Source organism: Sphaerodactylus townsendi, linkage group LG13, assembly GCF_021028975.2.
Source record: "Sphaerodactylus townsendi isolate TG3544 linkage group LG13, MPM_Stown_v2.3, whole genome shotgun sequence".
NCBI lineage: Eukaryota > Metazoa > Chordata > Lepidosauria > Squamata > Sphaerodactylidae > Sphaerodactylus > Sphaerodactylus townsendi.
The window spans coordinates 56,639,901-56,666,138 of NC_059437.1; the positions used below are offsets into that span (position 1 = coordinate 56,639,901).

Consider the following 26,238-nt stretch of genomic DNA (forward strand, 5'->3'; position numbering starts at 1 on the left):
CCGGCTGCAGTTTTCCTGGAGTCTCCCCCACCCTGCATTGACCCCTGTTCCTCCCCCTTATTGTATTCTTCCATTGCCAGAAGTCTGCAAACATGTTCAGCAGCCATGATCATCCCAGGCTGGGAGTTCTCGATAAAGCTTCGCCAGGCCCGCGTGAGGGGCTTGGCGTGGCTGGCTGAAGGCAGCGAGCCGGACTGCTGTGCAGATCCAGGCCCAACCCTGGTCCCGAGGAGGTTTCTGTGCCAGCTGCTGGCTGCGGCGGGAGATCGGAGGTGTGGGATTACAGTGTGCCTGGCCAATTTGGGTGGCCGGGGGGGGGGCTGCTGGAGTGGAGGCCAGAGACCCCCCTGAAGCGGTGGAGAGCTGGGCTCTGGGATTTTGGGGTTGCAGACCCAAGGCCCTCCTTAACTAAGTCAAGGTGAGCAGGCTGTCCTCTTGGAGCCCCCAGGGCCTCCTTGGTGGGTGTGTGGAGGATGAGAACGGCAGGTGCTGCTGGGGCATCAGTCCCTGGGCCCATCTTGGAACTAGAGATGTCTCCTGTCAGGAAAGTAAAGGAACTTCTTCACTTTTCTCCCTGGGCATTCATTTTTCCTCTTGAGGTCCTGGCAAATTCCCTGCTTTGCTGCCCTCTAACGCCAGCCAGGAATCTTGAGCCAGCTGTTTGCAATTTCTTTCCTTCTCCAGGAGAGAGGTGGATGATTTCTTGGAAGCCAGTGGCTCTGGACCTGGTAAAAGAACAGCCCTCTCCATTTTCAGGACTTCCCGGAAGCTGCTGTTTGTGTTTAGCTTCCGAAACGACAAAGAGGTATGGCTCCGTCTAAACTGCCTGATCGCCTGCTGCATTTTCTCTTGCCCTTTATCCTTGAGTAGCATCTCCGGAGGCGGAGGTTACAGCAGCCCTGGGACGCATGAGAATGGGGGGGCTGAGCAAGAGACAAAAAGAGTAAAGCGAGGAGGAGCAACTGGAGCTTTTCAGAAACTGACCTATGTGTTATAAATAAAATCCCCACCCTGGGCACTGCAGCGTGCTTGTATTGGATGTTGTGGGTTTTTCTGGCTATGTGGCCATGGTCTGATAGCTTTTGCCTCTAATGTTTCAGTCACATTTATCTGTGGCATATTCAGAGAAGTGTCAATGTAATAATTGTTTCTCTCCATGGCATAAAGACAAACATAATTTACTGTGGCATGGCTCGGAAGATGCTAGCCATAGATGTGGGCAAAACTATAGGAGTAAAAATGGCCATGTAGCCCAGAAGACCCACCATGGCTAGTTGATTTCCTAAGGTAGCTGTTAGATTGCTGTGAGGACTGAACTGAGCCCTGTAGCTACATCGGCCAAGGAGCCTGCCCTCGTCTCTGTGCAGGGCACTACTCCCAGTGTGTCAGTTGACAGCTGTCCTTCTGTGAGAGTAATGGCCAGTTCTCTTTCAGAGGGATGATAGGAACCAGCCTGCAGAGTGGACGGCAGGATTACCCACTCTCATGAGGGGACTCCCTGTTGCACCTCTGATGGCATCACTGTTCTGGGTTGGTCTGCTGGGAGGTATGCCTAGATCACTGACTCATGCAGAGACAAAAGGAGACGGAATCCTCTCTGAGGGAGTCAGAGCGCAGTGTTCTTCTTATTCTAAAGCGTGCCTGTTGTCTTGAGGTTTGGAGTCTACTCCTTGATTTCATGCCCTGGGGTCAGGGTCACAAAGCCATAAGCGTGCCATCATGGATTGTCTGTCCCCCTCCCCCACATTTTGTTGCAGAGATTTGAAAAGCTGTGCCGATGTATACTGAGCAGTATGGACGTGGAGAATGAATCTAAGGTGAGCCGACTGGATTGCCTGAGTGGAAGTTAATGAAGAGCTGTGGTTTGTTAAACGTCCCAGCTTTTTTTTTCTAAACATACTAGTTCGCGTTTTCCACGGACAGAAGATAGAAGGAAGTGGAGAAATGCTGACATCCCGCAGGGTTGTGTTAACCCGTTTTAGCTGCCAGTCTCAAAGTTCTTCTCAGAAGTCCCTGTTTGTTCCCCCTGCGTTTCCTGTGGGTGGGTCTCTTCACGCCATTTTCTTCAGCCTCCCATCCCAGGTGTCCTCCCCCCTTGCGCCAATTAACTGCCCAGTCCCGAGTTTGTCCCTGCATGGCTCCTCCTTCTAAAGGGAGGAGCAGTGAGATCCGAATCCTGTTCAGAATTGATCCCTCTGCCTCCTGCAGGAAGCTGGCCTGTGAATGTCTTGCTGCTCTCCGCTTTGCTGCCTGAGAAGGTAGATGGGCCAGAGACATTCCACTGGCTTGATCCACCTGTGCTGTGGCGAAGAGGCCCCTCCCCTCCTGCCAGTCATTTTCACTGTTTCCTCCTGGTTTTTGGCCCCAGGTGTGAAGGTACGTGTCGCTAGCGCTTTCGAAGGATCTCACTCTCCTGTGGATCAAACAGGTCAAAGATATTCTGTGGCTTTGCTGTGAATATCTCAAGCAGCTCAAGGTAAAATAGATTTGGGGGGTTTTTTTGCTCCTGCTTTTGGGGGCGGGGGGGGCCTTGGTCTCCAGCTTCCGTTTGACATCTCTGGTGGTTTCTTTTCCCAGCCTGACATCTTGCAAGATTCCAAGTTGGTGAACTTGCATCTCGCAATGTTGGTGACCTTTACAGACACCTGCACATGGAAGGTCCTGCGGGGGAAAGGTGTGCGGTTCTAGAAGGTTCCATTTTCTAACCAGTGTTTCAAGGCCTTCTTTAGGAGGCTGGCCCTTTTCTCCATAGAAAGTGAGGTTTCTCTTTGCCCTGGCCTCTTACAGAAAGCTGTCCTTTGGTGTGTACTTCATGCATAAAGCCTCGAAAATGCAACCAAAGTCTGCAGTCCTGTGTTTTAGCCTTTCTGCTGTTTTGGCTGTCACTGGCTTTGCTTGAAAGCAGACATGCAGAGGGTCGTGTTGTAAGCAAGTTGCAGGAGCTGAGGTGCAGCACCCAGAGTGACTGTTTATTTATTTTATTTATTTATTGTTTCCCATTCTATATACACCGCTTCCTCCCCCGAGTGCTCAGGGCTGATTTACAACAATAAGCTGAGACAAGTGGAAAACAAAAAAATACATAAAAGTTACAGAATTAGAAATGCAGCTCAATTTATCATAAAACCAATTCTAAAATGTAGATGGCACCCGGCTATTAAGAACTCCTCTTAAGAGGGGAACAGTGGGCCTCAGATTTTGCTCCGGGCACACACATCAGCAGCTGGTCTCCCCAAAGGCCTGGTGGAATAACTCAGTCTCTGCAGGCCCTGCAGGAGACTCATTATAGGTCCTGCAGGACCCCCTGGACAGCTGGAGGAGAGCATTCCACCAGCGGGCGAGGGGCCCAAGACGTCAAAGCTCTCTCAGGGTACAGAAGTTGGCCCCGCCAGTGCAATCAATTTCCTACTGCCAGCCACTGCTGAGTTTGCAGGAGGAAGTTCTGCAATGAGCCAGCCATGGGTTTCCTGCATGCCAAATATCATGGGACTGCATATTTGGACTGTGGTGGGAGAAGCCTTGAGGCGGGAGGAGGAGGCTGAGGAGCTATTGGTTTGTATGGACCAGGTGTGGGGCAAGGCCTTGGGGTGCTCTCCTCAGTTCTGGGTACAAAAGCAGGAGAGGAGCTTTGTCCCAATATCAGACAATCAATTCCTTTTCGACCACTGCTGTTGCAGGAGAAGCTCTGCGGCCAGCCATGAACCACCTCTGTGCAAATATCATGGGCCATCTCAACCAAAAAGGCTTTTATTCTGTGCTGCAGGTATGTTTGCCTCTCCAGCTCCCAGCCTCAGACGTTCAGTCTTGTGCAGAAGATGTGTGTACTCCACGTCACTAAAATTCATTGTGGTTGTAAGGTTATTATGCTTTGTAATAGGAATAAATAAAAATGGAGTTGTAAAGAAAAGCCCGGGTGTGTGTGTATACAGACCAGGCTGGATCCTGGTAGTATCCTCCTTACAAAGGTTCAAGACTTTGAGCCTTTTTGACCCAGGACAGGTGCCACCTTGAGCAGAGCGCTGCCAGCCGTAGGTGCGGGAGAAACGTTAGGAGCCAGAATGACCAGACCACAGCCACGTAGCCCAGAAAACCCACAACAGCCAGATGATTCCGGCCATGAAAGTCTTCAGCAACACATTTCATGATATTGCTTTTTTAAAAAAAACTGAGGGCCGGGACGGGTTGTTTGGGCAGCGCACCCACCGATACCTGTCAGTTGCACCAGTTGTTGCAGTGTTAAGAATGAAAAAAAATGGTGGTTGTCTGAGGACTACGACAGACCCTGACGGAGTGACTGTCCAAGACTTGACTTGGAGCCAGGTCGTAGCCCCTTGGTGTTAACAGCCAGCGTGAATATTTCCCACCCCTGCCCTGTATCCTTTCAACGCTTGACTTTCTTTTCAGATTCTGCTGACAAATGGATTGGCCCGATCCAGACCCTCCCTTTCTAAAGGCACTTTGACAGCCGTGTTTTCTCTTGCATTGCGGTAAGACCAACAACGGGAGAGGCCTGGCAGCCGTGAATTCAGCTCTAAAAACACCCTGTCTCCATTCCCCTCCCTCCTTATTCTTGATTCTTAATACTTAATGTTTGTATAGGATTTCCAATTTCCAAAGGTACTTCTATATGTTATCACAATAATCCATACAGAATCCCTATAAGGTAGGGATCCCTGAGTCTTTGCATCCCAGTCTGAAGGTGGAAGGAGTATTGCAAGGAAGGAATTCGGGCAGCCCAGTGCATTGTGGGTGGAACATGTAATGCAGGGGGTGGGGGGTGGTTGTGGACTCAAGGGCCCTCTGCACATGGAGAATGCATCTGAAAATACGCCCCTGCTTCCCTGGAGGAGACTGGGAACACCACAGAGCCCCTCTGAATGAGGCCACTGTCTGTCTAGTCCTGCTTCCCGTTTCTCAACGTGGTTGATCAGGTGCTTCTGGGAAGTCCACAAACCAGGCCACAAATCCACAGCTGGTCCCAGCATCTGGTGCTCAGTGGCACCATGGAATGGCCCAGACTCACAGCTGTTGATAGAATGGGGTTAGCTTCTCATTTCAGCCAGTGCCCATCGCTACATCTTGTCCTGGTCATGGTGGGCAAACTGACTTTGAGGGAGGGAACTTCAAGATGCGGGACCTCCGATAACATCCAAGGAGGAGCTGGTTCCCCAGAGGACACACTGGAAACATCCCTTCTGGCCGCAGGGATTCCTTTGGAGCAAAATTGCTAACTACTTGCCTGAGCACTTCAGAGGGTTAATATCTCTCTCTCTCTGTTTGTTTCCTTTACCCTCTCTCAGTCCTGTGGTTGCTGCTCAGTTTTCCGACAACCTCTTGCGATCCTTCTTGATCCACATCATGTCTGTGCCAGCTGTAGTGACCCATCTGTCCATGCTGACTCCAGAGGTAGGCAGGCCCTCCAGAGACAAACATAAGAGCCTTGCAGTGGGGGGTATCTTTGTAGTGCTTTCACTCAGCAGGCAGTTCTCTAAGACAGTGGCCCATGGCACTGGTCTGGCAGAGGAGTCTAAGAACCAGGCCCTTAACAAAATACCGTTTGGCCTCTTTGTCATGGATTTGGGGTGATAATTTAAATAATGCTTTTTAGTACTCCTAAACACAGTGTATTGATAGTCCAGGGGTCTCCAGTCTTTTTAACCCTGTGGACAACGTTGGAATTCTGATACAGCCTGCCAAGCGTATGGCTACCTCTGCTTACCTTCAGTCACACAGTAAAGATCCTTGTTTATTAGCAGTGGCGGCTGCCAGTGCAACAAAATCTGCATAGCCAATTAAATCTCAAACGGCTGATGAGAAACCTTGCTGCAGGGAAGCCCCACCTGGCCCCTCCCACTTTCTGAAAACGAACCCTGGGCCTGCCAGTGGGCACCATGTTGGGGACCCCGTAAGAGTCTTCCGGGCAGCCTGTCAGACTGGCCAGCATTATAATCATCTTCCTGATATTGTCGGATGGACGAAGGGATCCGCCTCCCTCCACCCCAACTGGTCTCAGACTGAAGCAGGGCTTGAACTGGTGATTTCCTGGCTTGTGCTGATGTTTGCCAGGATACTGTAAAACTCCGCTTTACTTTCAGTGCCTGGCGGTGATCGACTCGCACCACCTCTTGCACAAATTCCTTTGGTTCCTGAGAGACGAGGAACAGTGCCGGGACGTCTGTGTGTGTCTGGAAGGAAGCCACACGCTCTGCCTGCTGGGTGAGTGAGTGAGGGAGGGAGGGAGGGAAAGAGTCCCTTGTGTAGTTCCGTCCCTGGCTCCCGGAGCTGTTCTTCGGCTCTTCAGAAGCATGTGGGTGTTTCCTTTGGGATTCCACCCTCCCTGGAGAGTCGTCAAAACCCGTCTCCACATCTAGACTTTCAGGTTATGGTTTAAAAGATGTTTTTGTGCTCTGCCTATAGCTCAAGCAGTGTGAGGAGCAGCAGTGGCATAGGAGGTTAAGAGCTCGTGTATCTAATCTGGAGGAACCAGGTTTGATTCCCCGCTCTGCCGCCTAAGCTGTGGAGGCTTATCTGGCGAATTCAGATTAGCCTGTGCACTCCCACACACGCCAGCTGGGTGACCTTGGGCTAGTCACAGCTTCTCGGAGCTCTCTCAGCCCCACCTACCTCACAGGGTGTTTGTTGTGAGGGGGGAAGGGCAAGGAGATTGTCAGCCCCTTTGAGTCTCCTGCAGGAGAGAAAGGGGGGATGTAAATCCAAACTCTTCTTCCTCTTTTTGTGCTCCATAAATATTGGTTTTTATGGTGTATTTTATGATTGCTAATTTTCTGGTGGTGGCTTTTATGATTTTACCGGTGATGGTCTGTGGTTCCTTCAAGGATTTGGGCTGCCTTTTTTTCTGTCACTGTTTTCTAGATCTTGTCACCATAACCTGCGGTGTTAAGTTACAAGCAGGTGCAATTTTAACATCCACTGGGATGGCAGAGCTGGCATCTGGTCGCCAGATCAGACCGCTGAGCGTGCCGTGTGGATTCTGTCAGCACCCCCGCCACGCAGGCATCCCTGCTCCCTGTCTGATGGCCGTTGCTGCTTTTGTGTGTTTCTCAGGCAACCTCATCTGTCTGAGCTCCCTGAATGACAAAGTGCTGGAGGAGGAGACGGCCCACTTTGTGAGCGTCCTCATCCAGATGCTCTCGTACTGCCAAAAGTACGTCTCGCAAAAGAAGTCCAACCTCACTCACTGGCACCCCGTCCTTGGCTGGTTTTCCCAGACGGTGGATTACGGGTGAGTGCCGTGTGATGTGCCGTGATCTCGAGAGGCCCAAATTACGTCCCAGTTGTTGACTGATCCGATCGTTTGCTTGATGCAGCATCTTTTCAGTTGCATCTTTTGTAGACAGATCTTTTCTGTTTCTGCTGGAAATCCGAGCGCATTGCGAATTGCACACTTTGGTTAAAAATTCCAACCAGATGGCTGTGCAGTCAATGGCAGCGCAACTGAAAGGAGGGCTTCTGGCAACTTCAGGACTAAGAGATCAATTGCAATGTTTTCCTGGGTGTGGATTTTGGTCTCTTCTTTCCTACACCAGCATTCTAGTCATGATTGAAAAGATGGCGACTCTCTATATCTTGGCTAGATTCTAAGCCAGTAACACTGTAGAGACAGTCAAGATTTTCAGGATGAAGGCTTTTAAAATGGAACTTTACTCTCGGTAGCTTCTGCCCTAAAAATCTCACTGGTCTCTAAGGTGCTGCAGCTCTTCTGCTACAAACCAATAAAGCATGTTTCTTCAGGAAATTGAGTTCCACATCTTATGGATAAATAGCCCATAGAAGCAGGGTTCTTTTTTGCATTTCTTGGCCATGGAACACACTTTCTTTCTTTCTTTCTTTCTTTCTTTCTTTCTTTCTTTCTTTCTTTCTTTCTTTCTTTCTTTCTTTCTTTCTTTCTTTCTTTCTTTCTTTCTTTCTTTCTTTCTTTCTTTCTTTCTTTCTTTCTTTCTTTCTTTCTTTCTTTCTTTCTTTCTGTTATAAAATCTGATGACTAGGAAATCACTTCACGCATCTGGAGAAATGGGCCCTAGCCCACAAGCTATTAATTTATCCCTGACAGTCCTCCCTGTCCCCTCCTGTTGTAAAAGGGATGATTATATGGCAGGGGAAACACAAAACACCTCTCTGAGCTCAGCTGGAACTCAGAAAAGCACTGCACTAATAATAGATTATGAGTTCCAGCCGATTGCTTTGCAACCTGAAAGCCTCCAAATCTATTTTAAAATAGTCCCTTAAACTTATTTATAACATTCCTCAGTTGCCTCTCTAGGGAACCTGATCATAGCCCTTGTTGACTGAGTGCTGCTGGCTTTGAATCAGGGATGGCGGTTGGAGGAGAGCTGGTGTTTGCATAGAGCTGTGCCCTCAGAAAATACGGAGGGTCGTCAGCACCCTCCTGGCTTGGAGTTCAGTTGCACGCTGGTTCTTGGCTTGCCGCAGTCAGTTTCTGGATAGCGGAATAAATGGAACCCTTGCTTAAAATGTGCAGCCTCTTAAAAGGGGGCATGAACTAGGTAGGCACTAGGACCCAAGGGGAGCATTCTAAAACAAAGACAGTCTAGCACAGTGGTGGCGAACCTTTGGCACTCCAGATGTTATGGACTACAATTCCCATCAGCCCCTGGCAGCATGGCCAATTGGTCATGCTGCCAGGGGCTGATGGGAATTGTAGTCCATAACATCTGGAGTGCCAAAGGTTCGCCACCACGGGTCTAGCACATGGTGAATGAAGTTATAATTCTTGTCAGATCTCAGAAGCTAAGCGCAGCTGGCCCTGTTTAGTTCTTGGGGGGGAGACCACCAAGGAAGTTGGGGGCCACGATGTAAAGGCAGATAATGTAAAGGCAGATCCTCTTTGATCTGAGATTGCAAATGCCTTAACAATCCAGGTGCTCGGGAGCAACAGCCGCAGAAGGCCATTGCTTTCACCTCCTGCACGTGAGCTCCCAAAGGCACCTGGTGGGCCACTGCGAGTAGCAGAGTGCTGGACTAGATGGACTCTGGTCTGATCCAGCAGGCTCTTTCTTATGTTCTTAAGGCCCTTGCTTTCACCTCCTGCACGTGAGCTCCCAAAGGCACCTGGTGGGCCACTGCGAGTAGCAGAGTGCTGGACTAGATGGACTCTGGTCTGATCCAGCAGGCTTGTTCTTATGTTCTTAATGACAAACCATCCCTGTTCATCTCTTGCTTTGAAAACCCTGTGGAGTCCCCATGAATCACCCGCAAGTTAACACCCCTTTCCAGCACCGCCAGCGGTTGGAAGGCACAGGAACCTGCTCCCCAGAGGTTGGCCCTCCCCCTAGCTGGCCCCTTTCAGGCTCCTTTGTAGTTTCCATCCTCTCCAATTCTAGTTTTCCACTCTGGAATGTAGCCAGCAGTGCTTTCTGGATGCTTCACCCGCCTCTCTTCCCTCCTCCCAGCTTGAACGAGTCGATGCCCCTCCTCACCAAGCAGTTGCAGCACCTCTGGGGCGTCCACCTGATCCGCATCCTCTTCAGTGATGTTCTCAGCAAGAAGCTCCTGGAGAACCCGGAGGCGGCTCATGCGGCAGCACCTTCCACCTCCCCGCAGAACAGCCTGCCCATGAAAAGTCAGTCCGCTGGTTCCGGCTCCCACTTTCAGGCTGTGCCTTTTGGCCCTCCTTGCCTGTCCTCTGACTTCTAGGCTGGGGTTAAGAGGGCCGAGACTGGCTCCTGGCTGTCCCCAGGGTCAGTTCGAAGGTCCTTTGGCAGGCTTGGCCTCCCTGCTTTATCTCTTGAGCCAGCAAAGGGCCCTTGGGTAGTGTGTGAAGGAGAGGCATTTGCATGTTGCAGGACCCACCCCCTAGGCAACACGACCCCGTGCAGAGTCCCTGTCTGGGTGGGGCTGGGACTTTGACACACTCACGGTGCCACCACGCTGGCCCTTAAACAGTCCTGCCTTGGGTGATCCTCTCCACAAAACACCAGGCCTTCCTTTGCTGTTTCCCACCAGGCCTCTTTAAGCGCGCCTTTCAGAAATCTGCATCTGTCCGCAACATTCTGAAACCTGTTGGAGGCAAGAGGGTGGATTCCGCAGAGGTGCAGAAGGTCTGTAGCGTCTGCGTCCTTTACCAAATGGCCCTCACCACTCTGACGCAGATCCGGCTGCAGATACTCACAGGTGGGTGGGATGGCGAGGCAGCAGAGGGGGCGGGAGGAGGGGAGTTGCACTGAAATCGAGGTCCTTGCCATTTTGGGAGGACAAATTCCAGTAGCGAAGCAAAGCAGACAGAGGGGAATTCTCTGAGAGGAATGTTGTGGTGCCGTCGGGAAATCTGAAGAACAGCAGCCAGGACAGAGAGAGGCAGATGCTTAGGTCTTGCCCCCATGTTCAGACATTTCCCCACCCCCATTCCTTGTACTGAGGTTGTGCTGAGAACCTTGAAGACTTGGAACTCGTGGTCATTTTTTAAAAAAATTGAGATTCTTGGGTTGCTGAAATTTGTTCAGTGCCTTGTGTCTGTGCTTTCATGGAGCGAGTTTAGCTTACACATGGCACAAGGCAAAGTGACAGCTGCCAAGAAGAAGAGTTTGGATTTATATCCCCCCTTTCTCTCCTGTAAGGAGACTCAAATGGGCTTACAACCTCCTTTCTCTCCCCACCCCCCAACAAACGCCCTGTGAGGTAGGAGGGACTGATAGAGCTCTGAAGAACTGTGACTAGCCCAGGGTCACCCAGCTGGCATGTATTGGAGTGCACAAGCTAATCTAGTTCACCAGGAAAGCCACCACAGCTCAAGTGACAGAGCGGGGAATCAGACCCGGTTCTCCAGATTAGAGTGCACCTGCTCTTAACCACTACAACCGTGGTGGCAAACCTATGGCACTCCAGATGTTAATGAACTACAATTCCCATCAGCCCCCAATTGGCCATGCTGGCAGGGGCTGATGGGAATTGTAGTCCATTAACATCTGGAGTGCCATAGGTTTGCCACCACTGCACTACAACGCGCTGGCTCATTAAGGATGCTCATTAACCATTATATGGTCTCCTGGAGCCAGATGCTGCTTGGAAAAGGGGATAAACTTACAATCAGTGAATAGTTCATGTGCTCTTGTATGCACAAAGTAACACCTCCTTAGAAAAGATGTGAAATTGCCATTTTTCTCAGCTCGTTTCACGTGTTTGATGAAGAGCGTTGTTGCCTGCTGCAGCTCGCCACCCCAGGAAACCCAAACCTCTCTGTCTGCCTGGTTGGTATCTTGCATTGGGCCAAGGACAGCTGTTCGTTGATCTTCTCAGAATGGCGGCTCCCTCTCAGAATAGATATCCGAGAAACAGCTTCTGTTCCTCACTTCTGAAACTCTGACTCTCCAGAACAGACGTTTTAAACAAGGGTGCCTTTGGGGGTTTTTGAGCCTGTATCTGTTGATACTTTGGACCAGTTCAGGCCTATTAATCTGTTGTCTTTTGCCAGGGTGGAGCATTTTGTTGTATGGGATAGGAGTGACTTCTCGTTGAGGGAGCGGGGAGTTTTCTGACTTTACAGATTTGAGGGCGAGATCCATTTGTTTGTCTTGTCTCCTGTTCCCCCTCGTAGGCCTGACCTATCTGGACGACCTCTTGCCCAAACTGTGGGCTTTCATCTGTGAATTGGGGCCCCAGGGAGGCCTCAAGCTCTTCCTGGAGTGCTTGAACAATGACACGGAAGAGTCCAAGAGGCTTCTGGCCATGCTGATGCTCTTCTGCGATTGCTCCCGTCATCTCATCACGTAAGTGGCTGGCAAGCAAGAGAATTGGGCCTTGCTGGTGCAGGCTCTCAGACTGGGACTGGAGGGAGCTTGGAGCCAGGGGACTGGCCAGCCTGCCTTTGTGCAGAGGAGCCTCCCTGGTAGCTGGTACCCTGCCGGGTGCATCCTTGCGGGAAGAACCAAGCCTGGCAGAGATGGGCAGCAGGACCTCCTTAGGGGTGGCTCCCACAAGAGTGGGAAAGGGGGTACTGCAGGCTTGCTTCACCTGTGGCCAGAGTGGTCTGTGAGGCAGAGAGTTTGTTTTGTGGCCCTCTCCTCTGCCGTGCGCCAGCTCCTGTGTGGGGAGAAAGGGGTGGAGGGCAGCAAAGGAATCAAGGATCGGTGCAGTTTGAAGAGGGGTGTTGGCGCCTCGTCCCCCCCGATGCTCAGAGACCGGTCCTTTCCCCTCCTTCCCCCCTTCTAGGATTCTTGATGACATCGAGGTCTACGAAGAGCAGGTCTCCTTCAAACTGGAAGAGCTTGTTACCATTTCATCCTTCCTGAACTCCTTTGTGTTTAAGATGGTCTGGGACGGGATTGTGGGTAAGCGCTTTGCACATATTTAGACCTCTGCCATACCCTGCTTTTCTCCCCAACAACAATCCAAAGCTGCTCGTTTTTTCTTCCTTCTGTTTTTATCTTTCCAAGGAACCCTGCGAGGTAGGTTAGTGTGAGGGAATTCCTGGCTCGACATCACCCAGGGAGCTTCTGTTGCTTAGTGGAGGTTATTTTATTTAATTCATTTATACTCTGCCTTTCTCCTCAATGGGGACCCAGAACAGCTTACAGCATTCTCCTTGGCTGCATGTAATTCTCACAACAACCCTGTGAGGTAGGTTAGGCTGGGAGAGTGTGACTGGTCCGAGGCCAGCTGGTGAGCTTCCTTGGCCAAGTGGGGGTTTGAACCTGGCTCCTCCAGATCCTAGCCCACCGTACTAAGCTGGCGTCAGTTCAGGCTGGACCTGGAGGTGTGGGTGCAGCCATTTCCTCCTGAGCTTTGTCCCGTTTCTCAGCGTGGGAGTGGCTCAATCGGCAGCTCTGGCTGCATCATCCTCTTGTCCTCCGTCTGCCCCAGAGAACGCCAAAGGAGAGACGCTGGAGCTGTTCCACTCCGTCCACGGCTGGCTGATGGTCTTGTACGAGAGGGACTGCCGCCGGCGCTTTGCCCTGGAGGACCACTGGCTGCGCAAGTGAGCACTCGGGTCTGGTGAATCGTGTCCCTTCTGGGGTCAGGCAGGTGACGGAAACGGGGCTGGTCCAAGCAACTTTGCTCCCTCCAGAGTGTGGGAAGGTCAGCCTGGGAGTTCTGCAGGAGCTTGGCTGGGGCTCATCCCCGGGTAGCGCCAGTCCAGTGCGGGATGCTGGTGACTTCCTGGGCCGATCCTGTCGGGGGGGGAGCTGAGCCCTTGTGGGGCATCAGTGCCCTCCGCATCGCTCTGCTCCCAGCAGTTACTGGCATGACATGGCTGTAGAACCAGTCCTGTGCAATCTCAGTAGCCAAAAGATGCCTTTAGCAATCAAGACAGAAATGCTGTTTTCCAGAGGTCAGTCTTTTTTAGCCTTCGTGCCTTCCTAGCTAAAGTATTCCGTGGTGGCGAACCTTTGGCACTCCAGATGTTATGGACTACAATTCCCATCATCCCCTGCCAGCATGGCCAATTGTAGGGGCTGATGGGAATTGTAGTCCATAACATCTGGAGTGCCAAAGGTTCGCCACCACTGGTATAGGTCATAATTCCTCCAATCCTTTGACTGGGAGAAGATGAGGCTGGGGGCAAGTAAGATGTCCCAGGCGAGCAGGTGAGTCATTGGCAGGGATGCAACCACCTGTGCTAGGACCCGCCTTCCTTGGATTCTCTGCCACAGCCCAGTTCAGGACAGACTCTGGGTGGTCCTCGCGGGGGCCTGGAATCACCTCCCCCTATTCTTGTTCTAGGGACCTCAAACCAAGCTTGCTCTTCCAGGAACTTGATAAAGACCGGAAGCGAGCCCAGCTGGTCCTGCAGTACATCCCCCACGTCATCCCCCACAAGAACGTAAGTGGGCAGTCAGGAGAAGGGAGCGTGGAAGGCGGGAAGGAGGTGAACGCCGGATCAGGGAGTGACCATTTTTTAATTAGGCCAGGGGTGTCCAACTCTGGCACTTCAGGTGTTCATGGACTACAATTCCCATCAGCCCCTGCTGGGAATTGTAGTCCATGCGCATCTAAAGCGCCAGAGTTGGACACCTCTGAATTAGACCTCCTCATGGGAATTTCCAGTTTTTAAACCGTTCTAAACATATAATTGGAAAACCTCTCGGTCGGCTGCTCTGTGTCAGCCGTTATCCAAGGGACGTCTCGTGCATCGTCAGTGATGTGTTCAGGCGGGGGCTCTGGGGACCCTCCAGGGAAGCCGGGTCCATCCACACGAAGCAGCCATTGAACACGCTTCTTTTAGACATGAACGTTGCGCTGACGGCATCTGGCTCTCCTCCCTCTCTCTCTCTCTCTCTCTCCCCCTCTCCCTCTCTCTCTCTCTCTCTCTCTCGGTAACTGCAGAGGGTGCTGCTCTTCCGGAACATGGTGACCAAAGAGAAGGAGAAGCTGGGACTGGTGGAAACTAGTTCCGCCTCACCACACGTCACTCACATCACCATCCGCCGGTCGCGCATGCTGGAAGTAAGGGGGGGATGCTGCTTCCCAAAAGTGGGGGCGGGGGTGGGAGACAGAAACCAGCTCTTCCGCATGCTGGGCCAACTTTTCACTCCAGTGCAGTGTTTCCCAACCTTTTCGAGGTCAGGGTACCCTTGACCTCACTCTTCATATCTCACGGTACCCCTGCCGCCACCCTCCACCTTCCCCTCCCATTGCCCCTGCTTGCCACCCCCCCCACTGGGGGTGGTGGTGACTGCTGACCTTGTGGCAGGCCCTGCCCCATGGGCCAGCTCCATGTCCTTGCTGGCTCCGGTGGGAGTCACCACAAAAATGAGGGGGGGGGGCAGTAGTGTTGCTGCGGTACCCCTGGGACAGGCTCACGGCACCCCAGGGTACCACGGAACCCTGGTTGAGAATGGCTGCTCTAGTGTCTTGATTTGAAACTCAAACAGCAAAGTGGCGGGGGGGCGGGGGGGGGGCGGCAGTCCCAGAAAATGGAGGCAGGGACAGGCATTTTGGTTGTTGTTTTTTCCAACCTGTTGGGGATCTGAACTCGCCACAGGCAACCAAGTGAGATGGCCTTTGAAGCCTGGAATTGGGACGAGTCTGTAATTTTGCAGCGTTCACAAAGAAGCAGTTGCGTTTCTCTGCACTTGTTGCCTTGTGACATTTCCCCTCCCTAGGATGGGTACGAGCAGCTGCGGCAGCTCTCTCAGAATGCCATGAAGGGGGTGATCCGGGTGAAGTTTGTGAACGATCTGGGGGTGGACGAGGCCGGCATCGACCAAGACGGGGTCTTCAAGGAGTTCCTGGAGGAGATCATCAAGAAAGTGTTTGACCCTGCTCTCAACCTTTTCAAGGTACCGGCACTGCGCAACAGAAATGTCCCCTGTATGCATCCTGCCACGTTTCCGCAGTGACTGGCCTGTGTCACTGTCTTCTCAGTCCCTCTTGCTTTGTTTGTGTAGACCACCAGTGGCGACGAGAGGCTGTATCCCTCCCCCACATCCTACATCCACGAGAACTACCTCCAGCTCTTTGAGTTTGTCGGGAAGATGCTTGGGAAAGCTGTTTATGAGGTTAGATGTGGTCACCGAGGGTGGGATTTGGGAGTGGTCCCCACGGTCAGTCATGGCTGGGGCAAATGCGGCCCCTCATCAATGGCCAGGTCCCTCCCTACACCCAGGGCACGATCCCCCTAATCCGTTATGGCTGCATCAAATGCAGCCCCCTGCTAAACAGCCGTCTCTCCCAATTCTTAGGGGATTGTTGTGGACGTCCCTTTTGCATCTTTCTTCCTGAGCCAGCTGCTTGGCCACCACCACAGCATCTTCTACAGTTCAGTGGATGAACTTCCTTCGCTGGACTCTGAGTTCTATAAAAACCTCACCTCTATCAAGGTTCGGTGGCCAACGTTTGCAATTTGGTTAAGGCTCCAGGCTGACCTCTTTGAAGGGGTCCCTGTCTACTCCCTGCTTGTTGTGGTCTCCATAGCCCAGAGTGTTGCATGTAGCCCCTCAAGGCTTTCACCTGCATGGTCCCTCCCACTCTCCTGTCCTCCTGTGGACCACCGGGAATTAGGGATGCTTCAGACACCTTAAACAAAAGAATCTGGCAGATTTCAATTTGCGCTTTGGCATGCTTGGTCCCAGGAAAGCATAAACACTTGCAAAGCCAGCGGTGTCTGACTGTGCAAATATGCTAGAGAAGCAGAGGCATTCATGTTGGGTGTAGAGTCCGGCCCCCAGAGAGTCTCAGCCCTTTAAGAGCTGGCAGGCAGGCCATGTCTGGTGGCACAATCTCAGAGGCTGGGGGAGATTTCAGGCTGGGGGAGGCTTCAGGATTCTGCCTGGCAAAGCTTGTGGTCCCTCCCCTGGTACAGAGCAAATGCCTTGCCAAACCAGCTGATGCCCCATTGGTGCCTGCTGGCAAATTCAGCTTTTCCTTGGCACAGATTTTAAGGGGCTTTTAGCGTTCAAGTCCACGCACCCTTGCCACACGGATGATGAATTGCGGAAGCTGCAGGAGAATTGACCTCTTCTTTCCCCCTCTTAGCGTTACGATGGAGACACCAGCGATTTGGGTCTGACTCTGTCTTATGATGAAGATGTGATGGGCCAGGTAGGCCTTCCCTTTTCTTCTGGTCTCTCATTTTCCACCCTTTTTCTTGAGCGTGCTGTCGAATTTCAAATTGTCCAGCCTAGAGGGCAGGCAAGGTGGATGCTTTATTTCCTGCCGAGCATCTTTTCCTGCCACACACTCTGTTGTTAAAGGGAGCTGTCTTTTTTAAAATGGTCACTCTTTACAGCCGTGGTGGCGAACCTATGGCACTCCAGATGTTCATGGACTACAATTCCCATCGGCCCCTGCCAGCATGGCCAATTGGGGCTGATGGGAATTGTAGTCCATGAACATCTGACGCGCCATAGGTTCGCCACCACTGCTTTACATCCTGCCATAAATCGGCTTTGATTTCTTTCCCTCCCACCTCACTTCCCCCTCTATACTTCCAAACTCCCTGATGATTGGGAGGACTTTATAAAAACTTTATTTCAACTTCAAGCATTTGTACCATATTAGATCTATTGAAATAATGGCAGATTGAATACAGGAATATTGAAATATGAAGGAATATCGAAATAACAAGCCACTCCTCCTGCGGCAGCAGCAGCAGCAAGTGTGTGTGCATGTATGTGAAGCGGGGGCGGGGGAGAATATCAGTTCTAGGACATGGTCCGCTTCTTCAGCAGAGTGTGGTCCAGGGAACTGCTTTGCCTCTTTCAATTGTCGGGGGGAAGGGATTATATTTGGAAAGGGGCTACAATATTGATATGATTGCAACAACAGCAATATCAATATAACAGCAATTTAAAGGACGTTAACAAAGCCAGCAATCTTGTGACTTGCGTGGTGAGATTTGTGCCTTTAAGAGTGAGTTGGTGGGGAGAGTTAAGAGAACCAGGAAGAGCAGAGACCTGGGAGAGTTTAGCAGACAAACCGTGCAGCAGGCCCTGAGGTGCCGCCTCGTGTGTAAACAGGGAAATATGACCCCGCTGCAACCCTACTGTGCAGCAAAGAGCTCGAGGTAACCGCTCCGTTCATAATGGGCCGTAGGCTCCTCCCTCAAGGGTTTGTAAGCAAAACTGTAAAGCAGATGTGCCTCTGACCATGTGCAAGTGCATTTCCTACTGCTTATCCACAAACTAGGTAAACCTGCACTGAAGTATCTGGGATGTGGTGGGGGGTGGGGGGGGCGGGGTAGGCCCCTGGGAGTGCTGGCAATTTAAAGGAAAAATAGTCCTTCCTGGCACCATAGGGCAAGGTCTTCCACAGCAAGTGATCCACTGTCTGTCTGTCTGTCTTCTTGTTCCTTCTCCCCAGCTTGTTTGCCATGAACTTGTTCCTGGTGGGAAAACCATGCCAGTTACCAATGAAAACAAGTAAGGAGCCCTCCCGTGCCCCTGGCTCACTGCTCCGCCTGAGGGGTGATTCTAACTCTTAAGATTTCCGCTGACCCCGAGACTGGGTGCAGTCTGAGAAAGTCTTGGAAAGTCTGAAGATAGGAAGGCATTTCTTTGACTCTCTCAGATTGGGGGGAGGGGGGGGGGTGCTGCTGAAAACATGTGCCGGAAGTGAATCACTTTGGGTTTGTTTGTGCAAAGAAAAAAAAAGCCATAGAAGAAGAAGAGTTTGGATTTATATCCCCCCTTTCTCTCCTTTAGGAGACTCAAAGGGGCTGACAATCTCCTTGCCCTTCCCCCCTCACAACAAACACCCTGTGAGGTGGGTGGGGCTGAGAGAGCTCCCAGAAGCTATGACTAGCCCAAGGTCACCCAGCTGGCGTGTGTGGGAGTGTACAGGCTAATCTGAATTCCCCAGAGAAGCCTCCACAGCTCAGGCGGCAGAGCTGGGAATCAAACCAGGTTCCTCCAGATTAGATACACGAGCTCTTAACCTCCTACGCCACTGCTGCTCCTACGCCACTGCTGCTTACTATTTGCTGAGTAAATCTATCTTGTGAGGTAGATTAGACCAACTGGCCCCAATTCACCCAGTGAGTCTTACGGTATGGATGGCCATGCTAGCCAGGGGCTGATGGGAATTGTAGTCCATGAACATCTGAAGCACCAGAGTTGGACACCCCTGTTCTAAGACTTTGCATCCACAGTTGATCAGGAAGTGGGGAGGGGGATCTGCCCCACTCCTACATCCCTGCTGGGTGACCTTGGGCTCTTGTAGGACTCTCTCAGCCCCACCCACCTCACAAGGGGTCTGTTTTGGGGGAGGAAGGGAAAAGGAATTTGTAAGCTGCTTTGAGACTCCTTGCAGGAGAGAAAGGTGGGGTATAAATCCAAACCCTTCCTCCCTGGGGGTGAGGTTTTGCCCCCCAGGGGCTCTATGGGATGGATTCCTCCGTCTGACCGTTCTCCGCTCCCCTACCTCCTAGGATCAGCTACATCCATCTGATGGCCCACTTCCGGATGCACACCCAGATCAAAAACCAGACGGCCGCTTTCATTAGTGGCTTCCGTTCCATCATCAAGCCGGAATGGATCCGCATGTTCTCTGCGCCGGAGCTGCAGCGCCTGATATCCGGGGACAATGCTGAGATCGATCTGGAAGACCTGAAGTAAGCGGGTGTGAAGTGAACAGTAGACGGTGTCTGGTGACCCTCCTGGCCTGAGGGTGGGGCATAGAGAGTCCTGGGGGTGGGGAGTAGAGCGAGGTACGAGGGAGTTTGGGCAGCCTTGTTCTCCTCTGAGCAAAGGGGTCCCTCTCCCAGCCCAGTTACTTGGACACCCCATTTCCAGTTGAAGGTGGCCGATGCTCGGCTAGGAGAACAGCTAGCCCCCTAGAGGGGTCGAGCGGCTGCCCTCATCCACGTCGTGGCTGTTCCACCCAACTTGCAACAGGCTGAAAGTGGGCTTCCTCTAGATCAGGGGTGTCCAACTTTGGCGCTTCAGATGTTCATGGACTATAATTCCCAACAGCCCCTGTTGGCATGGCCAATTGGACACCCCTGCCCCTAGGACTTGTGTGGCTCGTATCGTGACCTGTTGGCTTCCCATCCGTTCTTTCTCAGGAAACACACGGTGTACTACGGGGGCTTCCACGGCAGCCACAGAGTCATAATTTGGCTATGGGACATCCTCGCCCATGACTTCAGCCCTGACGAAAGAGCCATGTTTCTCAAGGTAAAGTCTGTGGCAGAGGAGGGATGTGCGTGCGTGCCCGTTTTGTCTCCCTCGCTCCCCGGGAAAGCTTTCCCAGTCAGGGTCAGAGTTCCCCCTTAGCAAAATCAGAGCGGTGCCGTTGCTCCCTGCTCCCCACAAGGGGGGTTGAGAGAGGAGGAGTTGCAGAACACGTGAAGCGGCCTCATCCCGAGTCAGATCTTTGGTCTGTTGAGGCAGCCACTCCGGGGTCTCCGCTGAGAGGCGTTCCTTGGCACTCGCAGCCTCGTGCTGGTCTGGGGGCTGCTCTTGGTCACACGCTGTCTCTGTCTGCTGCTTCAGTTTGTCACCAGCTGCTCCCGGCCGCCACTCTTGGGCTTCGCCTACCTCAAGCCTCCCTTCTCCATCCGTTGCGTGGAGGTCTCGGATGATCAGGTACGTGGCTGTGGCTGGGGGCTGTGAAGGGCAGCGGTCCATCCCACATACCCAAAGGGGCCAAGAACCTGCCTTCCATCCTTCTGGAAAATGGCAAGAGGTCTTGACATGTCTGGGGGTGGGCAGGGGGGATGGAGGGGCATGTTATGCCTCTGTGCCCCTTGAGTGGAAGGAAGTGAGGAGGACCAGTTGATCCCAGTTTGGTGATGAAATGGTGGGGCAGGGGTGAATTCCCCGACCAAAACGATCAGGTGCTGGGTGGTGTCCTCTAGGCAGGAAGACAGCCAGGCGAGATGCTGGGCAGCCAGAATGCTTCAGGTGTTGCCTGCTGACCTCCCTCTTCCCAGCTGTGATGCTCTGGGTCCCCCCCCCCTTTTATGCCACCTGGGCAGGGTCGGCTGAAGGGCGGAAGCGGCTTCTCTCCTACAGCAGTGGTGGCGAACCTATGGCATGGGTGCCAGAGGTGGCACTCGGAGCCTTCTCTGTGGGCACATGCACACAGAGTTCGTCATGTGCAGACAGAAAATCCCCTCCCCCCCACACCCCCCCCCACACCCCTAGGCTGGGCTGGGCCACTGAGCACGACGTGCACGCACTGCAGTGAGGACTTGGCTGCCAGGCCTGGTGCCTGTGCTTCGGGTGGTTGCTGCCCAAGGGGGGGTGGGGGGTGCAGAGGAGGCAGAGATGCTAAAGAGGCACAGAGCGTTGTGCGCGGGATTTGCTGGAGGCTAGAGCAGGCTGGCCCCTGCTTGAGCAGGTGGGGTGGAGGAAGAGGGAGCCAACTAGTTTTTCTAAACTAAAACCTCACCATTCAGGTTAAATTGCTGGGTTGGCACTTTGCGATAAATAAGTGAGGTTTGTGTTGCAATTTGGGCACTCGGTCTCGAAAAGGTTCGCCACCACGGTCCTAGAGGCTATTCGATTCTTGTGTTTCTCTTTGCTGCCTTGAGCCCGAGGGATGCTGCCAGAGCCGACCACCGCAAGGCCTGCCGTGTCGGAGAGGGAGGGGTGGGGTGGTAACACGTGGGTCAGCAGGCTCTGGATCCCATTCCAGACGTGGGGTGCCGCGCTCGGTGGGGGAGAGGGGCCCGCGTGGCCTCTGCGGCGATCACACGGCAGCCTTCCTTTCTGCCGCAGGACACGGGGGACACCCTGGGCAGCGTCCTGCGGGGCTTCTTCACCATCCGGAAGAAGGAGCCGGGCGGGCGCCTCCCCACCTCCTCGACCTGCTTCAACCTCCTCAAGCTGCCCAACTACAGCAAGAAGAGCGTCCTGCGGGAGAAGCTGCGCTACGCCATCAGCATGAACACTGGCTTCGAGCTCTCGTAGCTGCCGGGGTCTTTCCGGGGCCGCTGCCTGGGCCGGGTGTGCCGTGCCAGGTCCTCCCAGGCAGGAGGGGGAAGCGGGAGGGGCAGCGGTCCTCTGCTCTGCGCTGTGTGGGCTGGGCACTGAGCGTGGCGGCCCCAGAGGGGAAAGGGCCGGCCTTGGCGGCGGCAGCCGTGACTCACCGGGATCTGAAAGCAGCTGGTCTGCTATTAAAGGAAGCTTTGAGTGCGAAGGCTGTGAAGGTGCGGAGCGGGAAGAGTCCTGATCGGTGGAGGCTGGAGCTGGGGCTCTCTACTTCTGAACCAGGGCCTGGTGCCCACAGCTGGAGAGCTGCGTGGAGATGCTGCTGCGTGCTCCTTCAGCTCTGCTGAGGTTTGGCCAAAGCTTCTCTGTGTGAAACAGGCACATGGTTGGACTTTGGGGTGTGCAGGATGGGCTGGAACAGAGGCCATGTAATGAATGGGGGTACTTCCTTCTCCCTGTCCTGTTTATGAAAGTTGGGAGGGGGCCCAAGCCCTGTTGTTTACATCACTCCGAAAGGGCAGTGAGGTCACTCCAAGGCGGCCTTTTGCCCTGTGGCCAGGAGTTGCAGCTGGTTTGCCAAAAGCCTCGCCTCACCTCACCTGCAGAGACTTGAGCCGCCCTCTGTTCCGTCTTTCCTCCAAGCGGAATCTCTCACCTTGGTCTGTTCCGTCACCTTAAACTTGTCCATTTGGTCCTGCTGCAAAATTTGGTCCTGGTCAATTTCTTTCTTTTGCCCTTAACTTATTATATGAGACCTTCAGCGGCCAGGTTGTCCAGGAAGCTGTAACCAAAACATCTTCTGGCTAGATCTGTGGTGTGCATGGTTTCCACTGGCTAGTTGGCAAGCCCTCAGCAGCCAGATCCTGCATAGGGGACAGTGGATTGTGAGCACAGGCCAGCCTCCAAATAGAGACAAGGCGCACTTTCACCCTGTCCTCTCCAGAAGCTCTGGCATATTTCTGTCCTTCTGCTGCACTGGAGCCGACTCTCGTCTGGGTCCAGGAGTGAGTAGTCTGAGCTGCGTGCAGACAGGGCTCTCCGAGAGTCTTGCTTGTTGCTCGCACTGAAGAGGAAGGGCTGAAGAGCCCTTGGCCTGTGAGCAGAGCCAACCCTTCTACCACTCGCAAGATCCCGTGACAAAGGCCTCTTGGAGGTTGTGTAGCTGCAGAGTCCCCTGAGCCATTTGGGACACCAATTTCACCAGGGCTTGTTTTTGCTCCCTTCTCGAAACCGCCAGGAACTCCGGAGTGCCCAACTCCTGCAGAGCTCAGCACTTCCAAGTGAGTTTCGGCTGAAGTTGTGAACTGTTCCCTCTGTGGGTTTGTGTGAGTTGGCTTTCACGTTTCTGTCTGCTCACACACACACCCCCTTTAACATTTTGAAAACCTGGATTAGAGCAGCTTTGGGGTGATGCTGTCCCCCTAAATAGGTTGTGGCTGTTCATTCTGACGGAACGTTCCTGTCTGTCCCAGAGGATCTGGCCTTCCTTCGGGCAGTTCAGGAGGAGAGAGAGAGGGCAGCCAGCCACTGCCACGTTCTCATAACCTTTTCCCCATCAAAATGGATTGGTTGCGCATATGCAACAGAAGCTGGCTTGCTCCCTCCCGGGCGGCGGCAGTAGCAACTCCCGATCTCTTTCCCCAAAGGCATTCAGGGATTGAAACTAGGACAGTCTTCAAGGTTGCCCCTTCCTGCCAGCTGCCGGCTGATTCCGTGACCCTTGCTTGTTTGGGAAACCCCTCCCACCCCCCGTGAGGGAATTCTGTGAAGGAAGGAAGTGCCCAGATAAAGGGTAGCTGCAACTGTAAATATTGTACAGAATTTTTCAAGGAAGTTGCATGTGCCGTTTTATTAATTTCTTTTGCCGAAGAAGCCCCGTTGGCACTTCCTGGTTTGCGGGTTCTGCTGACCGGCAACAGCATAGCTGGAAGGTGTAAAATAGTTTTGTTTTTTAAAAAAACTCTACTGATGGGCAGGGCCCAAATGAGCTTATAGGCATGAAACATTTAACACTACATCTCTCTGTGTGTGTGTGTATTCCCACCCCCACCCTACCCCTTTCACTGACTTTTAAATGTTTCTCGAGAATGAAAAGCTCTCTAATATTCTGTGGCCAGGAGCTCCATGGTTTTCTCCAGGAATCTGAAAATATTGCAGTACAGAGGAGGGGAAGCAAAGCAAACGACAGATTGTATCGTCAAAGGCTTTCATAGCCAGAATCACTAGGGTATTGTGGGTTTTCCGGGTTGTATGGCCGTGTTCCAGTAGCATTTTCTCCTGACGTTTCACCTGCATCTGTGGCTGGCATCTTCAGAGGCTCAGGTGATTCTCTGAAGATGCCAGCCACAGATGCAGGCGAAACGTCAGGAGAAAATGCTACTGGAACACGGCCATGCAACCCGGAAAACCCACAACACCCTAAAGGACAGATTTCTTGGAACAGGAACGGGGGCTGGATGATCGCTCCCTGACTCTCTGTCATAATTTCAGTGCAGGAGAAGGCCATGTACTCCTCAGCCCAGAGTGCACCGCGTCTCCCATCTCTGTGTACAAACTGATTATGTGATTTGGCAGCCAGGGGCCACCTGCTCTCTCTTTATGGAAGCCATGAAACCAGGAAGAGGCCTACCCTCGACCTGTTTGCCCTGCAGGTGCACTCTGTGTGGCCAGAAGGAAAATCTGTGCCACAAGAGATGAAGGAACCGCGCTTCTTCCACCTGTCTCCTGACCCATTTCATCTTGAGTTTATAATCCTGCTGCGTTCTCTATGGCAGAAATTCAGGAAATAAACTTGGTCTGTTGATTGAATATGGTTGTTGGGTTTTTTCTCTCTCCACAGGATCACTTGAGAAGCCGTGGGGGCAGTCAGCTAGCTGGGAGATATGCTGACTGTCAGTCCCAAATGCTCGGTCTGTTCAGATTTTGCTGGTGGGTCTCAAGAGTGTTTTGAGAACATACCCTATTTCCCCGAATATAAGACATCCCCAAAAAATAAGACGTAGTAGAGGTTTTGCTGAAGTGCAAAATATAAGGCATCCCCCGAAAGTAAGACATAGCAAAGTTTTTGTTTGGAAGCATGCCCGACGAACAGAACACCGAAAAATAAGACATCCCCTGAAAATAAGACATAGCGCATCTTTGAGAGCAAAATTTAATATAAGACACTGTCTTATATTCGGGGAAACACGGTAGCTGCAGTACACTTAAACATTTATTTATCTACAACAGGGGTCTGCAACCTGCAGCTCTCCAGATGTTCATGGACTACAATTCCCATCAGCCCCTGCCAACATGGGGCTGATGGGAATTGTAGTCCACGAACATCTGGAGAGCCGCAGGTTGCAGACCCCTGATCTACGTTATTTACAGTTGGCTTCCCTCACGGGCTCACAGCAGATTGCACTCTGAGGCGGCAGAGTCACCAAAGTGGGACGTTCAGTAGCCAGCGCGTCAGGATTCCAGAAGTCTGGAACCACCAGAAAGGACTGAAGCAGAGCATAATTATTTCTAGGATGCATTAAGTGGGACAGAAATTCTGTAATGCGATCCTGTTTACAGTAAGCTAAACTTGGCAGTCCCTGGTCATTTTTCCAAGCAAATTTGTAAAACCATTTTCGGGGCAACCCTGCTGCCTGTGCAGAAGAGCCCTCTTGGGTAGTTCGGTTTGTGGACGGCCGGGAGAGCAGGAGCCTTCCTAGTCTCAAACAGGCCTTACACAAAGTGGGAGCCACTAAACTGTCTCTAGGCCGGGAGTTGTGTACTTCCACAGCCCAGATGCTGGAGCAGGGCAGGGAGGGCTAGTGGCCTACCTAGTTGGCAACGGCGGCTAGCTGGGGCAGGATCCCTTGGCTCCCTCCTCAAATTGGTGGCGCCCTTTCATGACTGCGGACGCCTCCATGTGCTGGTAGGAAAGGGCATCGTATTAGTTGAAAAGATCCCACTCCGCACTCTGAGCAGGAAGGACCTTTGCCCTGTCGCATAGATCTCCCTGCCCACACTTTGCAGGGTATCTGCCATTCTCAGGGCAAATTGCATTTCCACTTATAGAAAGGAGAGGCAGGCTCAAAACACTCCTTCGCTCACTGCCCCCATCCTTACGAATCTCTAAATTCTGTTTCACAAGGTGCCTTGGAATGGGGGTGAACGTAGGATCCTAGCGGTGGTCACTGGGGTGCAGACGGCCGACTGGGGGTTCAGCTGCAGAGCTTCGGCGGACGTGTCTGGGCTTGAACTGGTAAACTCCAGGGGAGGAACTGGCTGGCCCAGATTTTTGGTTTCTCCCAGCTGCTCCACAGAAAGGCCTGGATGGGGGAATGTTGCTTGGGGATCCTGAAGCTAATTTTGCAGCCAGCCTCATTGGTTGATCTCTCTCCCACATGTTGTGTGTGGGGGTGGGGGTGTGTGTGTGTGAGTCGAACAGTAACCACTTTTGTTGCCATTCTCCACACAGAGGTGGAACTCCAGACGCCCAGCAAAGCACAGTGGCGTAGGAGGTTAAGAGCTCGTGTATCTAATCTGGAGGAACCGGATTTGATTCCCAGCTCTGCCACCTGAGCTGTGGAGGCTTCTCTGGGGAATCCAGGTTAGCCTGTGCACTCCCACACACACCAGCTGGGTGACCTTGGGCTAGTCACAGCTTCTCAGAGCTCTCTCAGCCCCACCTACCTCACAGGGTGTTTGTTGTGAGGGGGGAAGGGCAAGGAGATTGTAAGCCCCTTTGAGTCTCCTGCAGGAGAGAAAGGGGGGATATAAATCCAAAACTCACTCACAGTGCTTTCTACCAAGAGCTTTTTTCCCAGCATAAGTTTTTCCATTAAATGTTCAGTGGGTGGGAGTCAGCAGATGTATTTCACTCAGGGCGTCGTTTGTCTCGAGTACAAAGAAC

At 52.6% G+C, this 26,238-nt stretch overlaps 1 protein-coding gene across 1 annotated transcript; it reads left to right on the forward strand.

Annotated features, from left to right (window-relative positions):
* The first annotated feature begins 681 nt into the window (after positions 1-681).
* Positions 682-23,621, forward strand: UBE3B (ubiquitin protein ligase E3B). The gene is made up of 25 exons (XM_048514283.1): positions 682-805; positions 1,758-1,817; positions 2,369-2,476; positions 2,578-2,674; positions 3,678-3,763; positions 4,405-4,487; positions 5,301-5,406; positions 6,096-6,216; positions 7,066-7,243; positions 9,432-9,601; positions 9,985-10,152; positions 11,573-11,744; positions 12,187-12,305; positions 12,838-12,952; positions 13,699-13,798; positions 14,302-14,421; positions 15,081-15,257; positions 15,366-15,476; positions 15,660-15,797; positions 16,453-16,518; positions 17,779-17,837; positions 18,845-19,027; positions 19,481-19,592; positions 19,911-20,003; positions 21,141-23,621. The coding sequence occupies exons 4-25, from the start codon at positions 2,623-2,625 to the stop codon at positions 21,330-21,332; spliced, it is 2,721 nt and encodes a 906-aa protein (XP_048370240.1). The 5' UTR covers positions 682-805; positions 1,758-1,817; positions 2,369-2,476; positions 2,578-2,622; the 3' UTR covers positions 21,333-23,621.
* Positions 23,622-26,238: the final 2,617 nt, after the last annotated feature.

Bases quoted from the DNA above. Each gene is read 5' to 3' on its own strand.
- UBE3B (XM_048514283.1), top strand. From the start codon at position 2,623: ATGTTGGTGACCTTTACAGACACCTGCACATGGAAGGTCCTGCGGGGG. The intron at 16,519-17,778 runs GTAGGCCTTCCC...CCTTCTCCCCAG, and splicing joins ATGAAGATGTGATGGGCCAG to CTTGTTTGCCATGAACTTGT. The intron at 17,838-18,844 runs GTAAGGAGCCCT...CCTACCTCCTAG, and splicing joins CCAGTTACCAATGAAAACAA to GATCAGCTACATCCATCTGA.